This window comes from Hippocampus bargibanti, linkage group LG14 (genome assembly GCF_051943395.1).
Source record: "Hippocampus bargibanti isolate YZ-2025 linkage group LG14, ASM5194339v1, whole genome shotgun sequence".
Classification (NCBI taxonomy): domain Eukaryota; kingdom Metazoa; phylum Chordata; class Actinopteri; order Syngnathiformes; family Syngnathidae; genus Hippocampus; species Hippocampus bargibanti.
The window spans coordinates 1,395,804-1,421,347 of NC_142747.1; the positions used below are offsets into that span (position 1 = coordinate 1,395,804).

Genomic DNA, 25,544 nt, shown 5'->3' on the forward strand with positions numbered 1-25,544 from the left:
ATACAGTGGATTTGACGGGGTCAAAATGTACGAAAGGGCCAATGAAGAAAAAAATGTTGGCATGATTCTCACTTTAAAGTGACAACAGACTTTAAAGTGAGAATCCTCACTTTAAAGTCATAATTTTGAGATCGAAGTCATAATTTTGAGATCAAATTCAGGATTCTGAGAATAAAGTCAGAATTCTGACTAAAAAGTCAAAATTCTGAGATAAAACTGAGAATCTGGCCAACTGTATTTTTTATCTTTGTTCACCCTAATCCTCTTGCATAAAAATGGCAGGGAGTTGTGATGTGAATGAATACGTCTGTGTAAGATCTCAGTCGTACAGGACTGGTCCATCGATGAAAAGGTTTCTTCAGCCGTCATCTGTACTTCTTTGAAGGTGTCGGACGTTTCACTTCTTATCCAAGAAACTTCGTCAGAAAACTAAAGTCTTACTGGTAGTTGAGGCCCTATATATATATATATATATATATATATATATATATATATATATATATATATATATATATAGACTGTATCAGTAAAGGGCTCCCATATATATATATATATATATATATATATATATATATATATATATATATGAAGGATCCAAATTGAACTTCACCCCACCATATCGGTTTAATGAAGGATTTATCTGTTTTATGAAAATCGCTTCGTTTACTCCCTTTTCAAACCATCTATGTTCTTTTGCCAAGATTTTAACCTCATTCTCGTCAAATTAGTGGTTATTAGCCCTTAGGTGCATATGTACTGCCGATTGAGGCCCACTAATATTATCCCTGCGATGTTGATAAAGTATTTTTTTTGAGAATTTGTTTAGTTTCCCCAATGTACTGCTCTTTACAATTTTCAGTCTTACTATGTATTGAATAAACTACATTACTTTGTTTTTCATTTGGCAGCCTATCTTTTGGATGCACTAATTTTTGCCTGAACGTGTTTATCGGTTTGAAATAAGTAGGAATTTTATGTTGCCAAAGGACTCTGTAATTTTTCCGAAACTCCTGCAATGTAAGGTACTGCTCCTCCTCCCCTTTTTGTATCTTCATAATTTTTGGTTTCATTCCCTATTCTTTCTTTCTGACATTTGTTAAATGACCACTGAGGGTACCCACAGTTAGTGAGTGCTCTCCTGATATCTTTTGACTCCTTTTCTCTACCTTCGACGCTTGTTGGTATTAGTTTAGCCCTATGCTGGAGGGTTCTGATAACTCCTAGTTTGCGTTGTGATTGGTGGTTCGAATCGAAAAGTATTTGTCAGCGTGCGTCGCCTTCCTAAAGACTTCTGTTTTTAGCGCTCTGTCCTCTTTTATAATTACTTTATAACCCAAAATGGCTAGTTGGTTCTCTTTAATGTCCTCACGAGTAAATTTAATGTTGATGTCTACCGAGTTAAGGTGATCTGTGAAGGATTGAATTTCTTGTTTTTTAATTATGACAAAAGTATCGTCCACATATCTAAACCAGTGTGGTTATGATGACCGAGCACTTTGTGGACTTTTTCGGATGAACTGGCCATCCGATATGACAGCTCTAACTGGAATGAGCTTGTGGATCTCGCCCTTATGCTGAACAACGCTGTGCGGGAGAGGAGTTGTGAACGCCAAGAGACAATGCAAGCGGGCTTGGAGGGCCCCAACAGTAAATGGCACACTGGCTCGGAAGACAAACTAATTCAGCTGGGAGGTGGATATTTGAGTCCAGAGGAGAGATATTGTCGGATCCACGACCAGGCCTGCTTCTACTGCGGGCAACAGGAACATCGTGTCGCGGAGTGCCTTACGAAGAAGTGACCATCTCATCCCCCCCCCCGGCTCTTTTAAGTCACCGGCACCGGGGAACTTCGAGACTGGGGCCACGCTCCAGCGACTTGAATTGGATGGAGGGATTTATGGACTCGCACAGGTTCTCTCCATTGAGAATGTTGGATTCGGGGGCAGACAACAGGCTGTTCAATAGAAGAGTAGACGTTGCTAAACGGGTTAATGATCTCGCTAGGTGACTCCTGGCGGAGATCAAACCCTTCCAACTTAAAATAGCAGGCAATCATGTCGAATACCGAAGGTTCCACATTATGGAGTCCCGTGCCATCCCCGATTCTTGATTTGCCTTAATTAAAGACCTGTAATCAAGTCATTTTGTGGGAGCATCCCGCTTTACAGAGTTGAAGTCTGTTTTGCACATTGTAGATTGTTGAGGTCGGCTGCAGGTGGACGTAGCCTCACTCGTAGAGAGTCACCCGAATCCATTTGTGTGGACGGACTACCACACTGCTATCATGATTTGCCACAGGTTTTTTTTAGTAAGGACAGCGCCCAATGTCTGCCACTGCATCGCCAATATGACTGTGCCATCGACCTACAGGTTAACGTCCCACTGCCAAACTCGTAGTTATATCAGGTCTCTCATCCTGAACAGGAAGCACTGAGGGAGTAGGGAGTATATCAAACTCTCAGCAGTTCTAATAGACCCTCCTGATCCCCATTGGGCGCCGTTTTTTTTAATAGAGAAGGACATGTCGTTGCGCCCGTGTGGGGACTATAGGGGACTCAACCAGATCACCCGAAAGAATAAATATTCTCTTCCCCCGATAGATTCGGCTTTTGCCCCCTTTAATCAGCTACCATCTTTTTTAAGTTGGACCTCCGTAGTACGTATCATTTGAGTGAGATTAGAGAGTGAGATGATGGAAAACCACTTTTAAAACCTTTAGGGCATTTAAAATATCTAGTCATGCAGTGAACTAATGCCCCTGCCTTATTAATTTGTGTTGAGGGACTTCCTGAACTGATTCTGTTGTGTTTATCTCGAGGAGATCTTCATTTTTTTCACAGATTCTGGAAGACCATAAACAGCATGTTAGACTGATTTTACAGCGGCTACAGCAGAACAGCCTCTTCATCATGCCGTAAAAGTGTGAATTCCAAGTCCCTGTCCTTCCTGGGTTTCATCTTGGCAGGGTCTGCTTAGAGCAGACCCTGCCAAGATGAAGTCGGTGGTAGAGTGGTCGACACCTACTACCCGTAAGTAATTGCAGCGCTTTTTGGGGTTTCCCAACTTTTACCGGCGATTCATTCGCAACTATAGCCAAAGAGCGCTTCCATTATTTCATTCCTTTCATCACTTTGCTGCTGTGAAATGTAAATTTCTCCACTGTGAGACTAATAAAGGCATATCCAATCCAATCCAATCCAATCCATTAACCCGATCCACTTCTACATGGTTCCCTTTAAGTAAGATCCAGACGCAGACATGGCGTTCCGCGAGTTTAAACTGGTCTTCACTCGCCCCCCCTGTTTTGCACCATCCTACTTCTTTCATGTTGTCATCATGGGGTGTTTTGTATCGAATTCTGAAGAAAAGTGAACCATTCTGAATACTTTCCGAACTGACTCGACGTATGTATTTATTTATCTATTTATTTATGTACCCTGTATCTCATGAAATGTGTTTATGGTGTTATTCTGAGGAGCTGTTTTTCAACACTATGAATCTTAAATTCTATCAGCAATGATTAGGTGAGCAATTAAATTGTACAATAATTTGATATGGTTTGTTAGAACCGTAATTACGATAGAGCACACTGGATTAAAAACCACAACATCTACTTTTAGCCATAAAAAGTAATGTGTACAGAGATTAGCTACTTTGGAGTAATAGCTGCGGGTCTACACATTATTTAATTGAGTATCCATCCATCTATCCTTCTATTATCAGATCTGTTTATCCTCTCGAGGGTCATCTTAGTGCAGGAGGGGGTACACCCTGAACTGGTTGCCAACCAATCGTAAATGACACATAGACAGGCAATTGACCAAGGGACAATATAGAAAGCACATTCAATGCATGTTTTTGAAATGCGGGAGGAAATCACAACATCTGAACAAAACCCACGCAGGCATGGGAAGAACATGCAAACTCCACATCGGAAGGCCAAGGCCGTGACCTCTGTACTATGAGGTGGATGTGTGTTAAACATAATTAAAAACAATACAATGTTTTGAAAATGTCATTTCATTTATCTGTAATTGAATAGACTACAATACTTAGATTCAAACTGAGAAGCTGTTTGAGGCATATATTCAAGAACTTAGAATTTTCTGACTGCAAAATGCTCCAATAAAGCTGGGACAGACGGCAAAAAGAAAGCTTATCAAACATTTGTTTGAGACATTTCACGGGGAAACAGGATAACTGGGAAACTGGGTGCCATGATTGGATATAAAAGAATCTTCCCAGACCTCCTCAGTCATTCACAAGCAAAGAAGGCATACTGTATTTTATTCTTCATATAGCTCTTTAAAATTAATCAGCTGATCATTTTTTTCCTAAAAATTAGCATTGGTATTGTTCTCAGAAAAAAACCCTAAATAAGGCCCTGTTGTTGATGTTGCCTTCAATATCAAATCCATGCAAATGCAAAAAGGGAATTTCACTTCAATGTTTCCCATTTGACATTTTTTGTAATCTTTTCGATTGTGTGTACACTTTTCGTCAAGGTCGCTGAGTAGATGTGCTGTGAGACTCGCAATAGTGGATGCAGTCATTTTTAGCCTCCATAATTATTGACATTGATTTGATGATGTACATAAACATTTGTTCTCTGGGAGGGTGTTTGAAAAGTTTAACTTCATTGAAACTGTTTCTCTTCCCAGATATGGGAGAGCAGAGGTACCACGTCTTGATACTCAAACTGACCGGATATATAAGATGTTCTGGACTGTGTAAAAAACAAATTATGTACATCTCAACTTTATTGCAGCGTTCGAATGTAATTGACTCAATCACACTTTAATCGTGGACACTCCACATTCAATGCTTAAAAAAAAGAATATCATGCAGATTTGAGTTTTCTCCAGTAGATGGCAACATAAGCTCCTGAACAAGCAATACAAAGATGGAATGAGGAAAAAAAATCTGATCTGAATAAGATAAGAACAAAAAAAACAACAGATGTTGCATATGGTTTTGTTTAATAATCAATATAATAAAATTATGCTACAGAAATAATTGGCACAATATTGCTGACAGTTCTTTATCATGAATGTTGAAGAATTATAATTCACCTTCTTTTCCTTTCGGCTTTTCCCTTCAGGGGTCGCCACAGCGAATCAATGTCCTCCATCTATCCCGGTTTTGTGCATCCTCTTCTCACACACCAGCTACCTTCATGTCCTCTTTGACCACATCCATAAACCTCCTCTTCGGTCTTACTCTCGGTCTTCTGCCAGCATCCTTCTCCCGATATAGTCGGTCTCTCTCCCCTGGACATGTCCAAACCATCTCAGTTTGGCCTCTCTGACTTTCTCTCCAAAGCCTCGAATATGAGTTGTCCCTCTAATGTACTCATTCCTGATCCTATCCAACCTGATCACGCTCAAAGAAAACCTCAACATATTCTGTCTTTTCTTCAGTGGCACTGTCTCCAGTCCAAACATCATGGCTGGTCTCACCACTGTTTTATACACGTTTCCTTTCATCCTAGCTGAAACCCTTCAATCACACATCACACCTGACATTTTTCTCCAGCCGCTCCAGCCTGTCTGGACACGCTTCTTCACCTCTTTCCCACACTCTCCATTGCTCTGGACAGTTGACCCCAAGTACTTAAAATCCTCCACCTTCTTTATCTCTTCTCCCTGTAGCATCACTCTTGCACTTGGATCCCTCTCATTCACACACATATATTCCGTCTTGCTGCGACTGATCTTCATTCCTCTCCTGTCCAGGGCATATCTCCACATCTCTAGTTTCTCCGCCACCTGTTCCCCGTTCTTGCTACAGATCACAATGTCATCTGCAAACATCATGGTCCAAGGAGATTCTTGTCTAACATCGTCTGTCAGCCTGTCCATCACCAAAGCAAATAAGGGGCTCAGAGCTGACCACTGGTGGAGTCCCTCCTCCACCTTGAATTCCTCTGTCACACAGACATCACACCTCACGACTGTCTTACAGTCATGATACATGCACCGCTCTGACATACTTTTCTGTCACTCCAGACTTCCTCATGCAATACCACAGCTCTTCTCCAGATTGGATTGGATTGGATTTGCCTTTATTAGTCTCGCAGTGGATAAATTTACATTTCACAGGAGCAAAGTTATGAAAGAAATGAAAGTAGAAAAGCAAAACACAGGAGCTGCTGCAGATATACAAAGACACAATGCAATTCCTTCTGACCTTCTCTGTACTTCTCTATCAGCATTCTTAAAGCAAACACTGCATCTGTCGTACTCTTTTTTGGCATGAATCCATACTGCTGCTCACAAATGTTCACTTCTGCTCTTAGTCTAGCTTCAACTACTCTTTCCCAGAGTTTCATTGTATGGCTCATCAACTTTATTCCTCTGTCGATAGTACAACTCTGCATATCTCTTTTGTTCTTAAAAATGGGCACGAGTACACTTCGTCTCCATTCTTCAGGCGTCTTTTCACCATCTAAGATCTTGTTGAATAACCCAGTCAGGAACACCACCGCCACCTCTCCAAGACACTTCCATACCTCGATTGGTAAATCATCAGGCCCGAGTGCCTTTCCCCCCTTCATCCTCTTCAGCGCCCTCCTCACTTCATCCTTGCTAATGCTTGCTACGTCTTGGTCCACAACAGTTACGTCTTCTACTCTTTGTTCCTTCTCATTTTCCTCATTCATCAATTCTTCAAAGTACTCTTTCCATCTTGCCATCACACTACTGGCACTTGTTAATACATTGCCATCTCTATCCTTAATCACCCGAACCTGCTGCAGGTCCTTACCAGCTTTGTCGCTCTGTCTCGCCAGCCTGTAAAGATCAGTCTCACCTTCCTTGCTGTCCAGCATACAAGTCATTATAGGCCTCTTGTTTGGCCTTTGACACCTTCACTTTAACCGTGCGCTGCATCTCCTTGTACTGCTGTCTACTGTCGTCCGTCCTCTCAGTGTCCCACTTCTTCTTTGCTAACCTCTTAATCTGTATACACTCCTACACCTCCCCATTCCAATATATGTTGATATGCATTGTATGCATTTTGCACATTGGACCGTCAGGAATTAAAGACATTCAAGATATAAAATGAAAATTATGAAAACAATCGACTGCCATTTTAGAGATTAGAATATGAAATTATAGGGACTCTGCATCTTCCTATGTGGTTTATCTGCTTCTTTGACAACATGGGTTCTGCAGGGGCTTTTTTAAAAAAACGGTTTATTCTATTGATTTCTATTTAATTTCCTTTCAAATGTTGCTTAATTTTTGTTTTTTTTATAGTGGCCTTATTTTATCAAACACTGTTTAAAGGACAACAGACACCATTTTTGCGTGCCTAACTGACATCAGAACAAACATTTTACAGCATCTAAAATACTCAAAACACGCAGGCTGATATTTTTAGTCGAACGCAAAACACCAATTACATAAAGTTGGCCAAAACTGCCACTATTGAGCTCGAAACTCGAGATATTCAGAAAGTCCTGCCCCCATGTTCGTGATGTTAAAGAGTTTGATGTTGTTCTTTATTTTGTAAATTGGTAGTTCTCCCAAGTGACACGATGTATCCCATAGGTTGATCGTGGTGTGGAGTCGAGCAAGTCGTGCTGTGAAACTCCGTCCAACGCTGTGTGGGGTCTCTGTGAGGTGCATGTGGCTTAATCTGAGTCCGAATGAATGTTATCGCGGAGGCTGCTTTTATAGCCATGTTCATGTGTGGGAAAATGCGCACTTCAAAGACATCAAAGGGCTTCAAAGACATCAAAACTGCGGTGCGCACCTGTGACGCCACAGGGCTCCCCTCCTGGATGTGAAGTCTGGGTAGGCGACGCACGAAAAAAAACGAGCCGGACTCGCTCAGAAGAGCCGGTAGGAGGTGAGCCATTCTGGGAAGTGCATATGTCTGCCGCTCCGGGTCGTTCGGTCACACGGAGAGGTCAATCACCGGGCATGGGGGGCATTGTTGGTGGTGAACGCTCCAGGTACTTCGTCGAGGCCGAGGAGATGTTGAAGAGGAGTGGCTTGTGGTCAGTGTAGATGATGACGTGGCCACCCTCAATGAAGTGCCGGTAGCGCTTCACGCTGAGGTAGGCGCCAATAAGTTCCCGGCCAAAGGTGGAGTACCGGCGTTCGGCCGGCTGGAGGGCCTTGGAGAAGAAGGCGATGGGTTAAGAGTCACCGTTGAGGCCGTCATGGAGAACCGTACTGATCGCAACTTTGGAGGCGTCGACCATTAGATACATCTGACCATCGGGGCTTGGGTGAGCGAGGAGTGTTGCATCGGCAAATAGATCTTTCAGTCGTTGAAAAGCCTTCAGTTGCTCGGAGGAGAGGTCGATGGGAAAGTTTAGTGGCAGAGCAGCTTCAGCACAGTTCGAGATGAAACAGGGCTAAAAGTTTTCCATCCCGAGGAATCGTGATTGGGTTACCGTCTCGGGTTTTGGAAAGTCAGGGATGGCCTGCACCTTGATGGGGCGTACTCCTTTGCCGTCGACCAGGTGGCCAAGGGACTTGATCTCGGGTTGGCCAAAAACGCACTTGTCGGAGTTGACGACCAGGCCGTGCTCGTCCAGACGTTTGAAGACTGTTTCCAGGTGCTCTTCTTGGGAGTCGCTGGTGATGAGGATGTCGTCGATGTAGGCACAGCAGGAGTCAAGACCGCGCAGGACAGAGTCGATTAGGTGTTGGAAAATCTGTGAGGCGTTTCGGAGGCCGAACGGCATGCGGAGGAACTCGAACAAGCCAAATGGGGTGATGGCCGTCTTTGAAACATCCTCTTTTGCGACAGGGATCTGGTGGTAGACTCTTACCAGATCGACGTTGGAGAACCCTGCTTTTCTGTGATGTATATGAAGCTCCGTGGATTAGCTATATAGTATCAACTTCGATGATATGTGGCATATAAGGACACACATAACAAATAAGAACCTACAAGATGTCAACATCAATGTAGATTGTTTAATGGTTGTGCATGCAAAAACTTGTTTAAACTTTCAAGATGAAAAGTTACGAACTTACGTATGAATGGTCTTCTATACAATGGAGTTCATAATAATAAAATTGTAGTTAATCGCAAGTCACATTAAATCGATAATTTAATCATGGACCTTGAATCGCAATTGAATTGAATCGGGCATGCATCTCGCAGTGTCCAGATCAGGGGTCGGGAACCATTTTGTCCAAGAGAGCCATCAAAGTAAAATACGTATTTATTTTTTTTTTTTTTCAGTGAGAGCCACATACGCATGCACACACGCAAAAACGCACACACACGTGGCTACTTTTCAACAAAATGTCAGAATGTTTTATTTAAAATCACATTGATGTAGTACTCACCATTAAAATGAATGGTTTTCCATTCCTCGTGATTGGTAAAAATCCAGCCAAACGATCGGAATGAAGGTCAACTTGCTGGATCCATGCGCAAAGTTACTGCTAGCCTGCACACGGCTCAGTAGCTTCCACACTGGCTTTCTGCTGTCTCTCGCCGAAGTATATTACGTTAGCATGGATTCCTCATATTTCACTCGCAAAAATGCATTCAAACTCACCTGTTTATCCTTTTCTCGCTGATGGGGTTCCTAAATATACGTCACTTCCGGCATCGTTATCAACTCGAAAACGAGACTCCTTGAATATTCAGCGTGGAAGTATATCTATAACTATATGTGATGGAATCTTTGGAAAATGTGGCCAGTAGAAGTCATTTGAAGTGATTTTTCAAATTATGGACGGAATTATGTCGGGAGGTGTCTGTTGTCGTTTGAGGCATATAGTGATACCTCGGCTTAGGAACGCCTTGGCTAACGAACCTTTCGTCTTACGAACGTTAAATTTACGGCAATTTAATCTTGACATATGAACTATTTTTTGGAATACACACGGAGCGCCACAATGAGTGATATGTCATTTGCGAACGAGCCCGTTCTCCTAAAAAGGAAATGGCTGCTGACTATTTGTTGTCCTCTAGTTAAAACCACATGTGATTGGTCAAGAATGCAGCAGTGAAGGGAGGGTTACAGAAACACAGAGCTGCAAATAAAAATAGATTAAAGCCGCATGTGATTGGTCAAGAACGCAGCAGGCGGGTGGGGGGGTACGAGAAACACAGGGCTGCAAATAAAAATATATTAAAGCCCCACGTGATTGGTCAAGAATGAGGCAGTGAGGGGGGGCACTTACAGAAACACAGAGCTGCAAATAAAAATAGATAGGCAGACGAGAGAGAGTGAGTGAATGGATAGAAAACACGGTGAAATTTGGACTTGTTTCAACTTTATTGATCGATCAAAGGCAGTGTGTAGACTGCAAGGTAAAATATCCCATCAATCAGCCTCCACAAATAACCCGCACAAGCCATCTGTACACTTGATGCAAAAAGCTATCAACCCAGCTAAACAGAACACAATTGATGATGAACTAGGTAAAATTATCGCAGAGAAAGCATGGCAACTTCACTCGGATATCGTCAAGTGGCAACCTGGAAGTTCGTCGTCCATTGATGATTTCAAGGCTAGCCACGGATGGTTCGAGAACTTTAAGCGTCGTACAGCGATTCATGGTGTCATTTGTCATGGTGAGGCAGCCAGTTCTGACGATAAAGCTGCCAAAGCTTACAAGGAATCATTCCTCAAGATGGCCACTCCATTCCATCAAGCCATCAACGACCATCACAAAGGTAAATAAAACGACTTTATTATAAAGTACAGTTTATTTCTTTAATTATAATAGCATATCACATTAATGATACTTAAAATAAGGTATATCTTGTGTAGTTTTAAGGTTTAGAAAATTAGAAAGTAGAGCATTATGTTTTATGGAGACCTGGGGACGGATTATTCTCATTTTATAATAATAATACATTTTATTTCAAGCGCCTTTCAAAACACCCAAGGACACTTCACAATAAAAACAATAGAACACAGCACATAACAATAAAACCATAAGTAAAATGATAAATAATAAAATAGAGAGAATTAGACATTGAAAGCAATTTTAAACAAATGGGTTTTGAGATGAGCCTTGAAAATAGGGAGGGAGTCAATATTACGGATGTTGGGTGGGAGTGAATTCCAGAGTTTGGGAGCAGAGCGGCTGAAAGCTCTGCATCCCATCGTGGTGAGACGGGCAGAGGGCACATAGAGGTGAAGGGAGGATGAGGATCTGAGGGACCGAGAGGGAACAGAGATTTGAAGCAGGTCAGAAAGATAGGGAGGAGCAAGGTTATGGATGGCTTTGAAAGTAAACAGAAGTATTTTGAATTCGATACGATGTTTAACCGGTAGCCAGTGGAGTTGCTGGAGTACAGGGGTGATGTGGTGAAAGGAGGGTGTTTTGGTGATGATCCGGGCTGAAGAATTTTGGACGAGTTGGAGTTTATGGATAAATTTCTGATTGACACCGAAGAGGAGTGCGTTGCAATAATCGATGCGGGAGGTGACAAGACTGTGGATAAGGATAGCAGCGGAGTGAGGGGTGAGCGAGGGACGGAGACGGTTAATATTACGGAGGTGGAAATAAGCAGACCGAGTAATGTTATTAATATGGGAGTGAAAGGAAAGTGAGCTATCGAGGATGACACCCAGACTCTTGACCTGAGGGGAGGGGGACACGGTAGAACTGTCAATGGTGAGGGAGAAACTGTTAGTTTTGTGGAGGGTGGATTTGGTACCGACAAGAAGAAGTTCAGTTTTTTCACTGTTGAGCTTGAGAAAGTTATGGGAAAGCCAGGATTTAATTTCTGAGAGGCAACATGAGAGGGATGAAGGTGGAAGAGAAGCGTCGGGTTTGCTGGAGAGGTAGAGTTGGGTGTCATCCGCGAAGCAGTGAAAGTGAATGCCAAACTTACGGAAAATATTGCCAAGAGGAAGTAGGTAGATAATAAAGAGAAGTGGCCCCAGGACAGACCCTTGAGGCACACCAGAGGACACCGGAGAGGACCGTGAGGTGAACGAGTTGATTTGGATGAATTGTGCGCGATCAGAGAGATAGGAGTGAAACCAGCGGAGTGGGGTGTGGCTGATGCCTAGGGTGGAAAGTCTGTCGAGAAGGATAGGGTGGGAAATGGTGTCAAAAGCTGAGGTCAGGTCGAGAAGAATGAGGATGGAGAGTGAACCGGCATCGGCTGCCATAAAAAGATCATTCGTGATTTTTATGAGAGCCGATTCAGTACTGTGGCGGGGGCGGAAACCAGACTGGAATTGTTCGTAGAGGTTATTGTGAGTGAGGTGTGAGTGAAGCTGGGAAACAACTGTCTTTTCAAGAATTTTGGCGATGAATGGAAGGTGGGAAATTGGACGTAGGTTATTGAAATCGTTTGGGTCTGAGCCAGGTTTTTTCAAGATTGGAGTGACAGCTGCGGTTTTGAGTGGGATAGGAACAATTCCAGTTGATAATGAGGAGTGAATAATAGTAGAAATAAATGGGAGAAGAGAGGGTAGGCAGGACTTGATAAGGATAGTGGGGAGGGGATCGAGTTGACAGGAGGAGTTCTTGGATTTAGTGATAATGTCTGAGATTATAGAGGGATGTGGGAGTGCAAAAGCGGAAAAAAGTTTGGAAGGAGTAGAAAGGCTGGGAGAAGGGGGACGGACAGAGGACCCGAGGTGCTGATGGATTTTGTTGATCTTTTCGCTAAAAAACATCAGCAGAGTGTTGCATGTCTCAGAGGAATAAAAGTGTGAGGGGAGAGAGATAGGAGATTGTGTGATTTTGTGATAGAGGGAAAAGAGGGCCCGAGAGTTACCAGAATTTGAATCAATGAGTCCAGAGTAATAAAGCGATTTTGCGCGTGAGATAGAGTCCTTATAAAGGGTAAGGTGAGTTGCATACATGTCCTTGTGGATAGTGAGCCCGGACTTTCTGTAAAGTCTTTCAAGTTGGCGAGTCTTTGTCTTGATGGAGCGGAGATGGGGGGTGAACCAGGGTGCAGGTCGGGTAAATTGAACAGACCGGGACTTTAGAGGAGCAAGGGCGTTGAGGGTGTTCGTGAGGTCCGCGTTGTACCGGGAGACAAGTTCATCAGGAGAAGAGTTGTGGTCCAGAGTCAGGGTGGCAATCATCTCAGCAAGGGTGGCAACGTTGATGTCCTTGATGTTGCGATATGTGATGACACGGGGTGGTTTGGGGAGAGAGAGAGTGATGGAAACATTGAATAAAACCAGGAAATGGTCTGTTATAGGGATTTCATCAGCTGTGCAATTCTTAGGGGTAAGGCCAGACATGCAGATGAGGTCCAGGGTGTGGCCTTTTATGTGGGTGGGAAAATCCGAGAATTGGTGCAGACCAAGGCTGTCGAGTGAGGAGGTGAAGTCTTTAGTGAGGGGAAGAGTGGAATTGTCCATGTGGATGTTGAAGTCTCCGAGAATAATTATATTCGGTGACAGGGTGGAGAGGTGTGTGAGGACCTCAGAGAATTCTTTTAGAAAGTCACAATGTGGTTTTGGTGCACGGTATACAGTGGCTATGATGGTGGGTGAGGGTCCAGAAATTTTACACGCAAGACATTCAAAGGATTGGGTTTCCTGGATAGAAACTTGAAGGATTCTCCAGTTCTTGCGGTAACGTATCGCAAGTCCACCTCCGCGGCCTGAGAGGCGGGGCTTAGCAATGTAAACAAAGCCTGGTGGAGTTGCGCCATTGAGCTCGGAGAAGTCTCCCGCCGTTTGCCAAGTCTCAGTTATACAAAAAAAGTCAAGCTTACGGTCAATTAGGATGTCTTGGATAAGACACCCCTTTCCCGTAAGCGAGCGGACGTTGAGGAGGCCGAAGTTGACGCTGGTGGCGTCCCCACGACGAGGCGCATTAGCCGACCTAGCCAGGCCGGCTAACATACGGTGGTCGATCTTGCGGCTACTCCCTCTGCGCGGCTGGCGGACGGATGACCACAGGGAGGTGATATCCTTGGAGCCATCGAGGTGAAAGCCTCGACGTGATCCGCGGTGGATATACCTCCGTGAAGGGCGACGAGCGATTTCCGGAAACCGGAGAATCGCCGGTGGCACGCTCGTCCATCGGGAGCGGAACTTCAGCAGCTCCGCCGCCGAGTACTGTAGCCGCCCAACAGGTCGATGGAGAAGCGCCATGATATTCACCAGCAACACACAGAGGGAGGCAGCGGCCAGGTAGCCCTCGACAGCGGGAACAGGTGGGTGGAGATGATAACGCGGCTTCGTCAGTGATCCGGATAAGCGACCGGAATCATGCGATGGATCGATAGCCAACGTTCGTTTGGTGACTGTCTGGTAATTCCAGAGGTTCGTGAACCATAAAAAAGCTAAAAAGAGGTTTAAAAGGCTAAAAGAAGGTAAAAAACAGGTAAAAAACATTACGCGGGAAAGCAGCGGCAGCCAAAGCGCGCCAGCGTCCGCTCGTCCATTTTAATGGTTTTCTATGGGAAATTAATGTTTAGGATACACACTTTGCCTTGCACACTCTGTCTGGGAACCAATTAAGTTCGTAAGTCAAAGCATCACTATATTTTCTTCAGTGCTATAATATGACATTATTATTATTATTATTATTATTATTATTATTATTATTATTATTATTATTATTATTTCCTTTACTGTTGTGTTATGGTACAGTAGAAGACTCTTCCTCTGCTTACCACACATACCACACATCTGGGTCATGTTCCTTAGAATTTCAGTGAAAATTACCCACTTATAGTTTGTTTTCATGGTTCCATGTGTGGTGACTGTCGGGACTTTGTGAAATATTTATCAAAGTTGCTGAGCTCACACCTTATTAATGGCCCAGCAGAGTACGGACATCCACTTATTCACACTTTGATGCACTCTGAGATGAAAAATGTAACTTATTGTGTCGCTGCTGGCAGAGGTGATAGGAGACTTGCCTTGCCTCCCACTGGAGAACTGTCAACAGCCACAAGATGATGAGTAGCACACTGGTGGCGAGAACATATAACTTTATAGGTCATACAATTTTAACTTACGCCCCCTTTATCTGAAGAAGTGATTATTCCAGTTTCTGATATTTAACATTCCTCTCTCGATGTTTTCAGAAATATCTAGGAATTTTATCTGAACATCTAAACATTAAACAAACTTTCTCTTTTGCAGTATTATAATTGATTCACTCCGCTATTTTCAAATGAACCTATAAAGATTATTTTCTTAGTTATACATCTGTGTAAGCTCTCAGTCCTGCATGAGTGGTCCATCCAATGAGGTTAAAATCTTAGTGAAAGAAAATAGATGGTTTGAACTGGGAGTAAAAGAAGCAATTTTCATAAAACAGCAAAACCCTTCACTAAATCACCATGGTGGGGCAAGGTTCAATTTGGATTGTTCCTACAACCGACTTCTTAGGCAACATATGCTTAGTTATGCTGATGAGGTGATACCAGATCAAATGGGTCAATCAGGCCAGTCGTGGACGCCATTCTCGGGCAAGACAATAGAAGTAATCAGTCAGGACAATAGAAGTAATCAGAGTAGCCTCAGGGAGTAGTCCTCTGCTCCTGAGAGCAGGGACCAATCATAGCAGAGTCTGGCACCGCCACGTCAGGACAGTAGGGATATATATATAGGGCAAAAACTACCAGCAAAATATTTTAGTTCGCTGACGAAGCTTCTGGGATAAGAAGCGAAATGTCCGACACCTTCAAAGAAGTACAGATGGCGCCTGTAGAAACCTTCTCATTGATTTACTTACAGTTGTTCATCCATGCATGACAACCACATTGAGGGCCGTATTGATTTTTTTTTTAAACAAAACATAACAAGCAAACAGAAACTAAAGAGGGCACCTCCATTGGGGAGGTTTCCAGGAAGCCTCTTTAATAGATGACTCACCTGAGCAACCTCATATGGCTCTTCAACATTTGTTGAACTAGTGGTGTCTCCGATGACATATCTTCTCAACCAATCTCAAATGGGGAGCATTTGTCCGCTTATAGTCACTTTCACTAAAAGTGTTATTGATAACACGCTCAAAACGTAACACAACACAATAATCTTCATAATAATATATTGCATGATGGTAGATGGTCTTCAGAATGGGTTATATTGTTTATATTTTTTTCCAAAACTAACACTAAAGCTATAAAATAGTTTGTTTTCAAACATGCACTACTCAGTTTGTATCATGAAAGACCAGATTAGTGGTCTTTCACTGCTCGTTTCAAAGTATGAACATTCATATTGGATTGGATTGGATTGGATATGCCTTTATTAGTCTCACAGTGGAGAAATTTACATTTCACATATTGTTTGTAATACTGTCCATAAAGGTACCTGCAAGTTGCAAGCCACAGTTTTTTTTTTTTGAAAAATGGGGTGTTTTTTCTCTTTTTTCTCTCTCTGTGTTTTTGAACTACCAGAAACTTGAGGTATCATTGTAAATGCTGTTGACACATTTGTCTATAACTACTATCCCATAGTTGACCAGCAGATGGCTATGCTTTATTTTTCTTGACATTAGGTTGGGTTGTTGTCGCTTTCAGTACAGAAACCCGCGATACTTTAAGTTTCATTTTCACTGAGATCACGGCGAAAATGTACATGCTTTATCGCTGTACTGTTTAGCAAGGAAAATATCAAAAGGACGAAGATCAATACTTCCATTTCGGACGGAAAGCGGGCAAATTGGCTTGTACGATTTTATTGCATACGTTTTAATAGATGAAAAGTCCAAAATGTTTATGTGTAAATAATACCTATATTTTTATACTTGTTTGTAGTTCTACAGTGGTGTGAAATCACATGAAATAATTAACCATCAGTACACAGAACCGGAGTCCTCTGTTTCGAATGGAAGCAAAATCATGTATGCAGTTATTATTTTTTTTTTTTTGATAGCCGACCAGGAGCTGTACATCTCCAAAACACCACACAACACTGTACATTCAATGGCAAGCAATATTTGGGAATTTGAGGAAGATGATTTTTACACACATGAGTGAGCATTGTAAAAGCTTACATATTTGAGCCGATCAGGACATTGAAAACAGTCAGTGGAATAGAATGTGAAAGTGATGGCTTTGACAATGCTACTAAGGCGCCTGATGCATTAACTCATTCACTGCCAGACGATGTGCAAAAATGTGTCCACTCCAGTGCCAGGGTTCTTGTCATTTTTGCAGGGAGTTCTAGGACGAGATCAACATTAAATACAGCATTAGAAACTTTAGACTTTAGACTTTTCTTTCATCAGAAACAATAATACATTTTATTTCAAGCACCTTTCAAAGCTCTCTTTACAGTCACAGACAACGATACATACAATAATAAATAAAATACAATTATAAATAGAAACGAGATAAAGCTACACAGAAAACGCAATTTTAAATAGGTGGGTTTTAAGATGTTATTTGAAGGTGGTCAGGAATGGCATCCGACGTAAAAGTTTTTGCCAAAACAAATATGCGAATCAAACCTATGAATCCCATACCGGATCGGTCGTGGCCCGGGTTAACAACGGCCGCCATTGGTACTGTTGACCTTCAGGGTGCCAGTGGAAAATGGACTACTATTGGTCGAAGAAGGAGAGGAGGGAGGTGTGCCCGGAGGAAAAGAGAGAAATGGAACGCCAAGAGTATACAACTAAGAGTAGGCACTTTGAATGTAGGAACAATGACAGGTAAATGTAGAGAGCTGGTTGACATGATGCAGAGAAGGAAGGTAGACATACATAGATGTCCAGGAGACCAGGCGGAAAGGGAGCAAGGCTAGAAGCTTAGGGTCAGGGTTTAAGTTGTTCTATCATGGTGAAGACAGAAAGAGAAATGAAGTTGGGGTTATCTTAAAAGATGAGTTTGTTAGGAATGTCTTACAAGTAAAAAGAGTATCAGATAGAATGATGAGTCTGAAGCTAGAAATTGAAGGTGTGATGTTCAATGTCGTTTGTGGGTATGCCCCACAAGTAGGATGTGAACTGGCGGAGAAGGAGAAATTTTGGTTGGACTTTGATGAAGTCATACAGAACATCCCGAGAAGTGAGAGGGTTGTAATTGGTGGAGACTTCAATGGACATGTTGGCGCAGGAAACAAAGAAAAAGGAGTTCAGATGAGGAACGCTGAAGGACAGATGGTGGTTGACTTTGCTAAGAGAATGGAAATGGCTATTGTGAATACTTTCTTTCAGAAGAGACAGGAACATAGGGTGACCTACAAGAGTGGAGGCAGAAGTACACAGATAGACTCCATTTTGTGTCAACGGCGCCATCTAAAGGAAATCAGTGACTGCAAAGTAGTGGTTGGTGAGAGTGTAGCCAGACAGCATAGGTTGGTGGTGTGTAGGATGACACTGGCAGTGTGGAAGATGACGAAACCAAAGGCTGAAGTGAGGGCAAAATAGTGGAAGTTGAAAAAGGAAGAGTGTTGCATGACATTTAGGAAGGAGGTAAGACAAGCACTGGGCGGGCAAGAGGTCCTTCCAGATGACTGGTAAACTACAGCGAACATAATCAGAGACACAGGTCGGAAAGTACTTGGTGTATCGAGTGGAAGAAAGGTAGATAAGGAGACTTGGTGGTGGAATGGGGAGGTGCAGGAGTGTATACAGAGAAAGAGGTTAGCAAAGAAGATGTGGGATACTGAGAGGACGGATGAGAGTAGACAGCAGTACAAGAAGATGCAGCGCACGGTAAAAGTAAAGGTGGCAAAGTCCAAACAAGAGGCCTATGATGACTTGTATGCGCGGCTGGACAGCAAGGAAGGTGAGACTGATCTTTACAGGCTGGCGAGACACAGAGACAAAGCTGGTAAGGACCTGCAGCAGGTTCGGGTGATTAAGGATAGAGATGGCAATGTATTAACAGGTGCCAGTAGTGTGATGGCAAGATGGAAAGAGTACTTTGAAGAATTGATGAATGAGGAAAATGAGAAGGAACAAAGAGTAGAAGACGTAACTGTTGTGGACCAAGACGTAGCAAACATTAGCAAGGATGAAGTGAGGAGGGCGCTGAAGAGGATGAAGGGGGGAAAGGCACTCGGGCCTGATGATTTACCAATCGAGGTATGGAAGTGTCTTGGAGAGATGGCGGTGGTGTTCCCGACTGGGTTATTCAACAAGATCTTAGATGGTGAACAGATGCCTGAAGAATGGAGACGAAGTGTACTTGTGCCCATTTTTAAGAACAAAGGACATGTGCAGAGTTGTACTAACTACAGAGGAATAAAGTTGAGCCATACAACGAAACTCTGGGAAAGAGTAGTTGAAGCTAGACTAAGAGCAGAAGGGAACATTTGTGAGCAACAGTATGGCTTCATGCCGAAAAAAGAGTACAACAGATGCAGTCTTTGCTTTAAGAATGCTGATAGAGAAGTACAGAGAAGGTCAGAAGGAATTGCATTGTGTCTTTGTAGATCTGGAGAAAGCGTATGACAGGGTGCCCAGAGAAGAGCTGTGGCATTGCATGAGGAAGTCTGGAGTGACGGAAAAGTATGTCAGAGCGGTACAAGACATGTATCATGACTGTAAGACAGTTGTGCGGTCGGTATGACTGAGGAATTCAAGGTGGAGGTGGGACTCCACCAGGGGTCAGCTCTGAGCCCCTTCTTGTTTGCTATGGTGATGGACAGGCTGACAGACGATGTTAGACAAGAATCTCCTTGGACCATGATGTTTGCAGATGACATTGTTATCTGTAGCGAGAACAGGGAATATGTGGCGGAGAAACTAGAGATGTGGAGATATGCCCTGGAAAGCAGAGGAATGAAGATCAGTCGCAGCAAGACAAATATATGTGTGTGAATAAGAGGGATCCAAGTGCACAGGGAGAAGAGATAAAGAAGGTGGAGGATTTTAAGTACTTGGGGTCAACTGTCCAGACCAATGGAGAGTGTGGAAAAGAGGTGAAGAAGCGTGTCTAAGCAGGCTCGAGCGGCTGGCGAAAAATGTCAGGTGTGATGTGTGATAGAAGGGTTTCAGCTAGGATGAAAGGAAAAGTGTATAAAACAGTGGTGAGACCAGCCATGATGTTTGGACTGGAGACGGTGCCACTGAAGAAAAGACAGGAAGCAGAGCTGGAGGTAGCAGAGCTGAACTTGTTGCGGTTTTCTTTGGGAGTGACCAGGTTGGATAGGATCAGAAATGAGTACATTAGAGGGACAACTCGTATTAGAGGCTTTGGAGAGAAAGTCAGAGAGGCCAGACTGAGATGGTTTGGACATGTCCAGAGGAAAGAGAGTGGCTATATCGGGAGAAGGTTGCTGAGCCTTGAACTGCCAGGCAGGAGACCGAGAGGAATACCGAAGGGGAGGTATATGGATGTGGTCAAAGAGGACATGAAGGTAGCTGGTGTGAGGGAAGAGCATGCACAAAACCGGGATAGATGGAGAACATTGGTTCGCCGTGGCGACCCCTGAGGGGAAAAGCCGAAAGGAAAAGAAGAGTTGAAGGTGGGAAGAGAATCAATGTTCCGAATGTTGGGAGGAAGTGAGTTCCAGCGTTAGGGGGCAGAGCGGGTGAAAGCTCTCGCCCCCATCGTGCTGAGAAGGGCAGGGGGCACACAGAAAAAAGAGTTAATTCCTAAGTTATCTGGTCCTGGAGTTATCTGAACTTGAAACAGTGGGCGGCTGAACAAAATACACCACAAAGCATACATATTGATATATATAGCGCTCTAACGACAGCTGAAGCTGCAACAAAGCGCTAAGATGGATAAAAGGCAAATGCTGCTCCCTAGTCGAATTGCCAGAGGTCTGACCAGCGCTTTATCGGCACCCTCAGGAAGAAAAACAAAAACCCGAAGAAGATCTGGAATGGCGCTCAACATCACACTTTTCAATAACAGAATACATTCTCTAATGCAGGGGTCGGGAATCTTTTTCACTAAGAGAGCCATAAAAGTAAAATATTTAGAAATGTTTTTCAGTGAGAGCCACACACACGTGAGCGCGTGCGCACACACACACAACACGCGCGCGCACGAAAACAGGCATGCACCCGCGGCCACTTTTCAACAAAATGGCAGAATGTAATATTTAAAATAACTTTGCGACAGTACTCACCCTTAACATGAATGTTTTTCCGTTCCTCGTGATTGGTAAAAGTCCAGATAGGAATGAAAGTCAATTTGCCGGTCCAGAGGCGAAGTTACTGCTAGCTAGCCTGCACACGGCTCATTAGCTTCCACACTTGCTATCTGCAATATACTTCTCGCAGAAGTATATTGATGCTAACGTTAACATGGGGCGTGTTAAAATATCACTGACATTCGACTGTTTCATCGACGTTATTGTTTAATTGCAAATTAGAATCACGAATCCTCCGGTGCATTCAAGCTGGAGTGCACTCGTCATTGTTTTACTCGTTGGGCTCATTTAAAGGGCCGTTTACCTGTTTCAACATGACGGCCAGTATCATCCAATCAAAATTGCACTTTCCGCCAACCTAGGTCAGTGTCATCCAATCAAAATTGCGCTTTCCGCCAACTGCAGCCCCAAGAGGAAATGAACGTCAAAAAAGCGAAAATAGGTATTTAATTTTATTGGCGAGCCATATGCAATCATCAAAAGAGCAATATATGGCTCGCGACCCCTCTAATGGAAGCGAATGAGTTAATGATGCGTCGGCTGTACATGAAACGTTACATTGCGGGAATGAATTGTCTATGCATAACAAATGGTGATCTGTGCAATTTGTATGGTAAAAAAATAGCCCGGAATGTTTGATAGAGTTGTTTAGATCAGGTCCTTGCAGAAAAGATTTTGCCGTGTCAGGCAGCTTGCCATGTAGGCAAAATAAGTACATGTGTTCTTTTCAATGGTTTAATTATTAATCCCAATGCCACATACCTTGCCTGTACCACTTCTCAAATACACCATGAAAACGGGGCTTTTCCTGCTGTTACCGGAATTTGTGTTTTCAGGAGGCAAAATTGTAGACACATAAGCTCGTTTCAACGCGGGTCGAAATACACTTGATTACAGAAGGCGAACACACGTTCACCAAGACCGGTAGACAGTGTCGGACGACATAAGGCCACTATCTGCCAGTGGATCGTAAATCCCTGGGCTGATATATCATTGTCAACTGTGGTCCGAGCTTTCAGGAAGGCAGGAATTGTCACTGCACTGCCAGACAACAACAGCGATACTGACTCCATGAATGACGACTTGGATGAGACGGAGCCCGATGTGTTGGATGCATTCGCTGTTCAATTCGGACACCGAAGAAGAAGATGGGATCTACTAGGATTTGTAGATGAGGAATGAACTGATAAAGTGAGCTTTACGTGTTTTCTTTGTGTGTTTACAGTTGATCATATTGTGAATATGGACATTAACGCGTGAACAACAGTTATTATGCTATTGCTTTAGAATTATTATTGTTATTGGGTTTGCTTTGCACTATTAAGAGTGTTATAGTATATTGTGATAGCACTTGTGTTTAATTTACCGTAACAACATCAGAATGTTTTTACGTGTTTACTGAATGGAGATGCGGCCCGGTCTTCAAGTGGCTAGCACACCGGCTTCACCGTGCAGAGGTCGTCGGTTCGCGTCCCGGTCCGGCCTCCCTGTGTGGAGTTTGCATGTTCTCCCCGGGCCCGCGTGGGTTTTCTCCGAGTCCTCCTGTAGCTGATTTGTAATCTATTAATAAAGTTTGACTGACCTCTCTGACTGTTTTGTTGTCATTCCCTTTCACGTCTTACACTGGATGCATGACGTAACCTCAGCCTGTACTGTAGCGCCTTAAAAACCGAAAATACGGTACACCAAAATGTTTCAAAAGAAAAGAACAGGACTGATAGAACGATTTTATATACACATTCTTCAACTGATGTTACTTTTAATTTCTACTCTTTTGTATTTCTTGAGTATGAACTGTTAGTTATAGCTTTACAGATATGTAGTTGAGTGTGAACTTGCGTATTTGTAGTATGAACCGTTACTTAAACATTCTTAGTTCAGTCTGATATCAACTTGTAAAATAAATGCATTCCAATACATCAAGACATACATCTGCTTGGTGTAAACACTGATGTTATCTTCCAGATAGCAGGGGAGGCCCAAGAGCTGTTCTCAGTGCGTCATGGCCCAGTGAAAACTGCTCGCATTTTACCAGCTCCACATATCAGTGAGTATCTTCCTCATAACCTTTTTTTGTCTGGAAAATGACCCAAACAACTTTGAAGGTCATATAAAACAACAAAATTCGTCAATAGCAGGTGGCGCAGCGGTCGACTGTTTCCATAAGGGTCAGCAACACGCGGCTCTGTTGCCACATGCGGCTTTTTATCGCCATTATTATCGCAATTTTTTTCAAAAATGTTTGAAAATAGAGAAAGATGGGACAGGGAAAAAAACACATATAACACATCACTATATATATATATATATATATATATATATATATATATATATATATATATATATATATATATATATATATATATATATATTGTGATGTCACGAGAGGCTGGGTCCTGGAGGGGAAATATAGTCCCCTAAGGTGGCTAGACGCACAGAGAGTTTTGGCCCCATCTGGTGGAAGGCAGCAATCCAAACCCCACACCTGTGGCTGATCATGGCTTGATTGGCATGCAAGGCTTTAAAGGCAGAGAGCCTCTGAGTGTGGTGGCTGGGGGAGACAAGCTCCATTGTTTTCCTCTGTGGAGAAACACAGAGAAACTGATTGCTGCATGGAACACCATAGCACGGAACCTTGCTAATGGTGGCTAGGCTACCTAGGAAGGACGTCAAGAGGGGTGTGGCCTGGAAATACATGGGAGAGAACCCCATATTCAGTTTCACCTCAAAAGAGACTTTGTTATACTTTAGGAACGCTATTCTTGCCTCTTTTGCTTGTGAATTCCCCCTGAGACCCTTTATTAAAATCTTTGTTTGTATTCAAACCCATTGCACTGTTTGCCCTGCCCCGCTGAGAGCTTGACAACACACACACACACACACACACACATATATATATATATATATATATATATACAGTAAAGTCTCGTTATATCAATATTCTCGGGAATCGGAAAAACTATCGATATAACCGGACTATCGATATATCCGATCCTGCGGCATGTAAATTTTCTCCTTGCGTTCATAGAAATAATATCGTAATAAGCAGTACTATCGATATAATCGATATCGATATAATGAGACTTTACTATATATATATATATATATATATATATATCGAGAGGTAGGGAGAGACAGACAGAGACAGAAGTAACCTTGATTTAACATTTAACCAAGGATGTTCTTTTTTATTTAAATATATTTAATCTATGACTGATTCAATTAATTAAGACAGATTTTTTTCTACATGTGCAAAACTACGTAGAATATCATTTTGATCACTTACAATCGTTCAGCATTGTGGTGAATCATCAATTACAGTAAAGTCTCGTTATATCGATATTCAAGGGAGTCCGAAAAAATATCGATATAACCGGGACTATCGATATATCCGACCCTGTTTGCATGTAATTTTCTCCGTGCGTGCATAGAAATAGTATCGATATAACCGGAACTATCGATATATCCGATATCGATATAACGAGACTTTACTGTACTTATTAATTAACGATTAATTAATTAATTACTCGTGTTTTAGTGTGTTAATTTAATTGTATTTCTTTTAATCTCTGCCTTTATTGTTTCTGTCAGTGAGTTGCTTTTTTCTAACAGTATTTATGGTGGCAGAGAGTGTTTCATTGAAACATCCGGTCAATTTAAGATGATTGCCTGTCATTTTTTTAATGACTAATTCATTTTTATGCCTAGAATTGAATGATTTCTTCAACTAAGAGTACAGCCAATTTTAGAAGAGGTGTCCCGGATCCTGAGATATTAAGGCAAAAATATACACTGTCAAAATTCGACTTGTTTCATAATTTTAAGGAGCTGTCAATAGTATCCGTTGGACGATGTCCGGAATGTAAAACTCTTTATGTTGTGCCATTTAAAGGACAACCGACACAATTTTTTTGTTTCCTAACTGACATCAGAAAAACGTTTTATAGCATCTAAAATACCCAAAACATGCAGGCTGATATTTTTAGTCAAATGCAAAACACCCATAAAAAATGACTTAAAGTGTCCCAAAACTGCCACAAAATGAGCTCGGAAATGGGGCGATTCAGAAATAACCGCCCCCTTGTTTGTGACGTCACAAACTGCCTTCCTCCAGAATCAAAACAATGGCTTCAGAGAGTTCAGATTCGGAGAAGATGCTTTCTTGTTACTCATCCAGTTATGAATATGATTCAAATAGTTCTGTAGAGGAAAGCATAAATGTTTGCCATCAATTAAAGAAGTCCTTCCGTATTAATTCGAGCCGTGTGGACTCCAATGTAGCGCGCAGAAAATGCACAATATGGCGCACAAGCTCCGTTGGAAATAGGCTGATTTGTCCGCTGGGAATTTGTGTAAACTTACACCTTCTTTATGCGTGTTACCGCAATGCGGTACTGCGACACACAACCATTCACCATCACCTTACTTATGTCGTTTTCCTTGTAATTTCGCGATCAACACAGTGTTTTCAGATGAAAAAAAGTACCCCAAATGCATTGTGTGTCGCTTTCTCGGTCATGGGCGTTCCCTCCGTGACGTCACTTAGGGCATCGTCATCAACTCG

At 42.6% G+C, this 25,544-nt stretch overlaps 1 protein-coding gene across 1 annotated transcript in view; it reads left to right on the forward strand.

Annotated features, from left to right (window-relative positions):
• The window catches only part of bcas3 (BCAS3 microtubule associated cell migration factor), a 207,032-nt gene that overhangs the window by 20,894 nt on the left and 160,594 nt on the right, over positions 1–25,544 (forward strand). Inside the window, 1 exon segment of the mRNA XM_089014628.1 lies at positions 22,946–23,027. Coding sequence (XP_088870754.1) covers positions 22,946–23,027 — 82 coding nt within the window.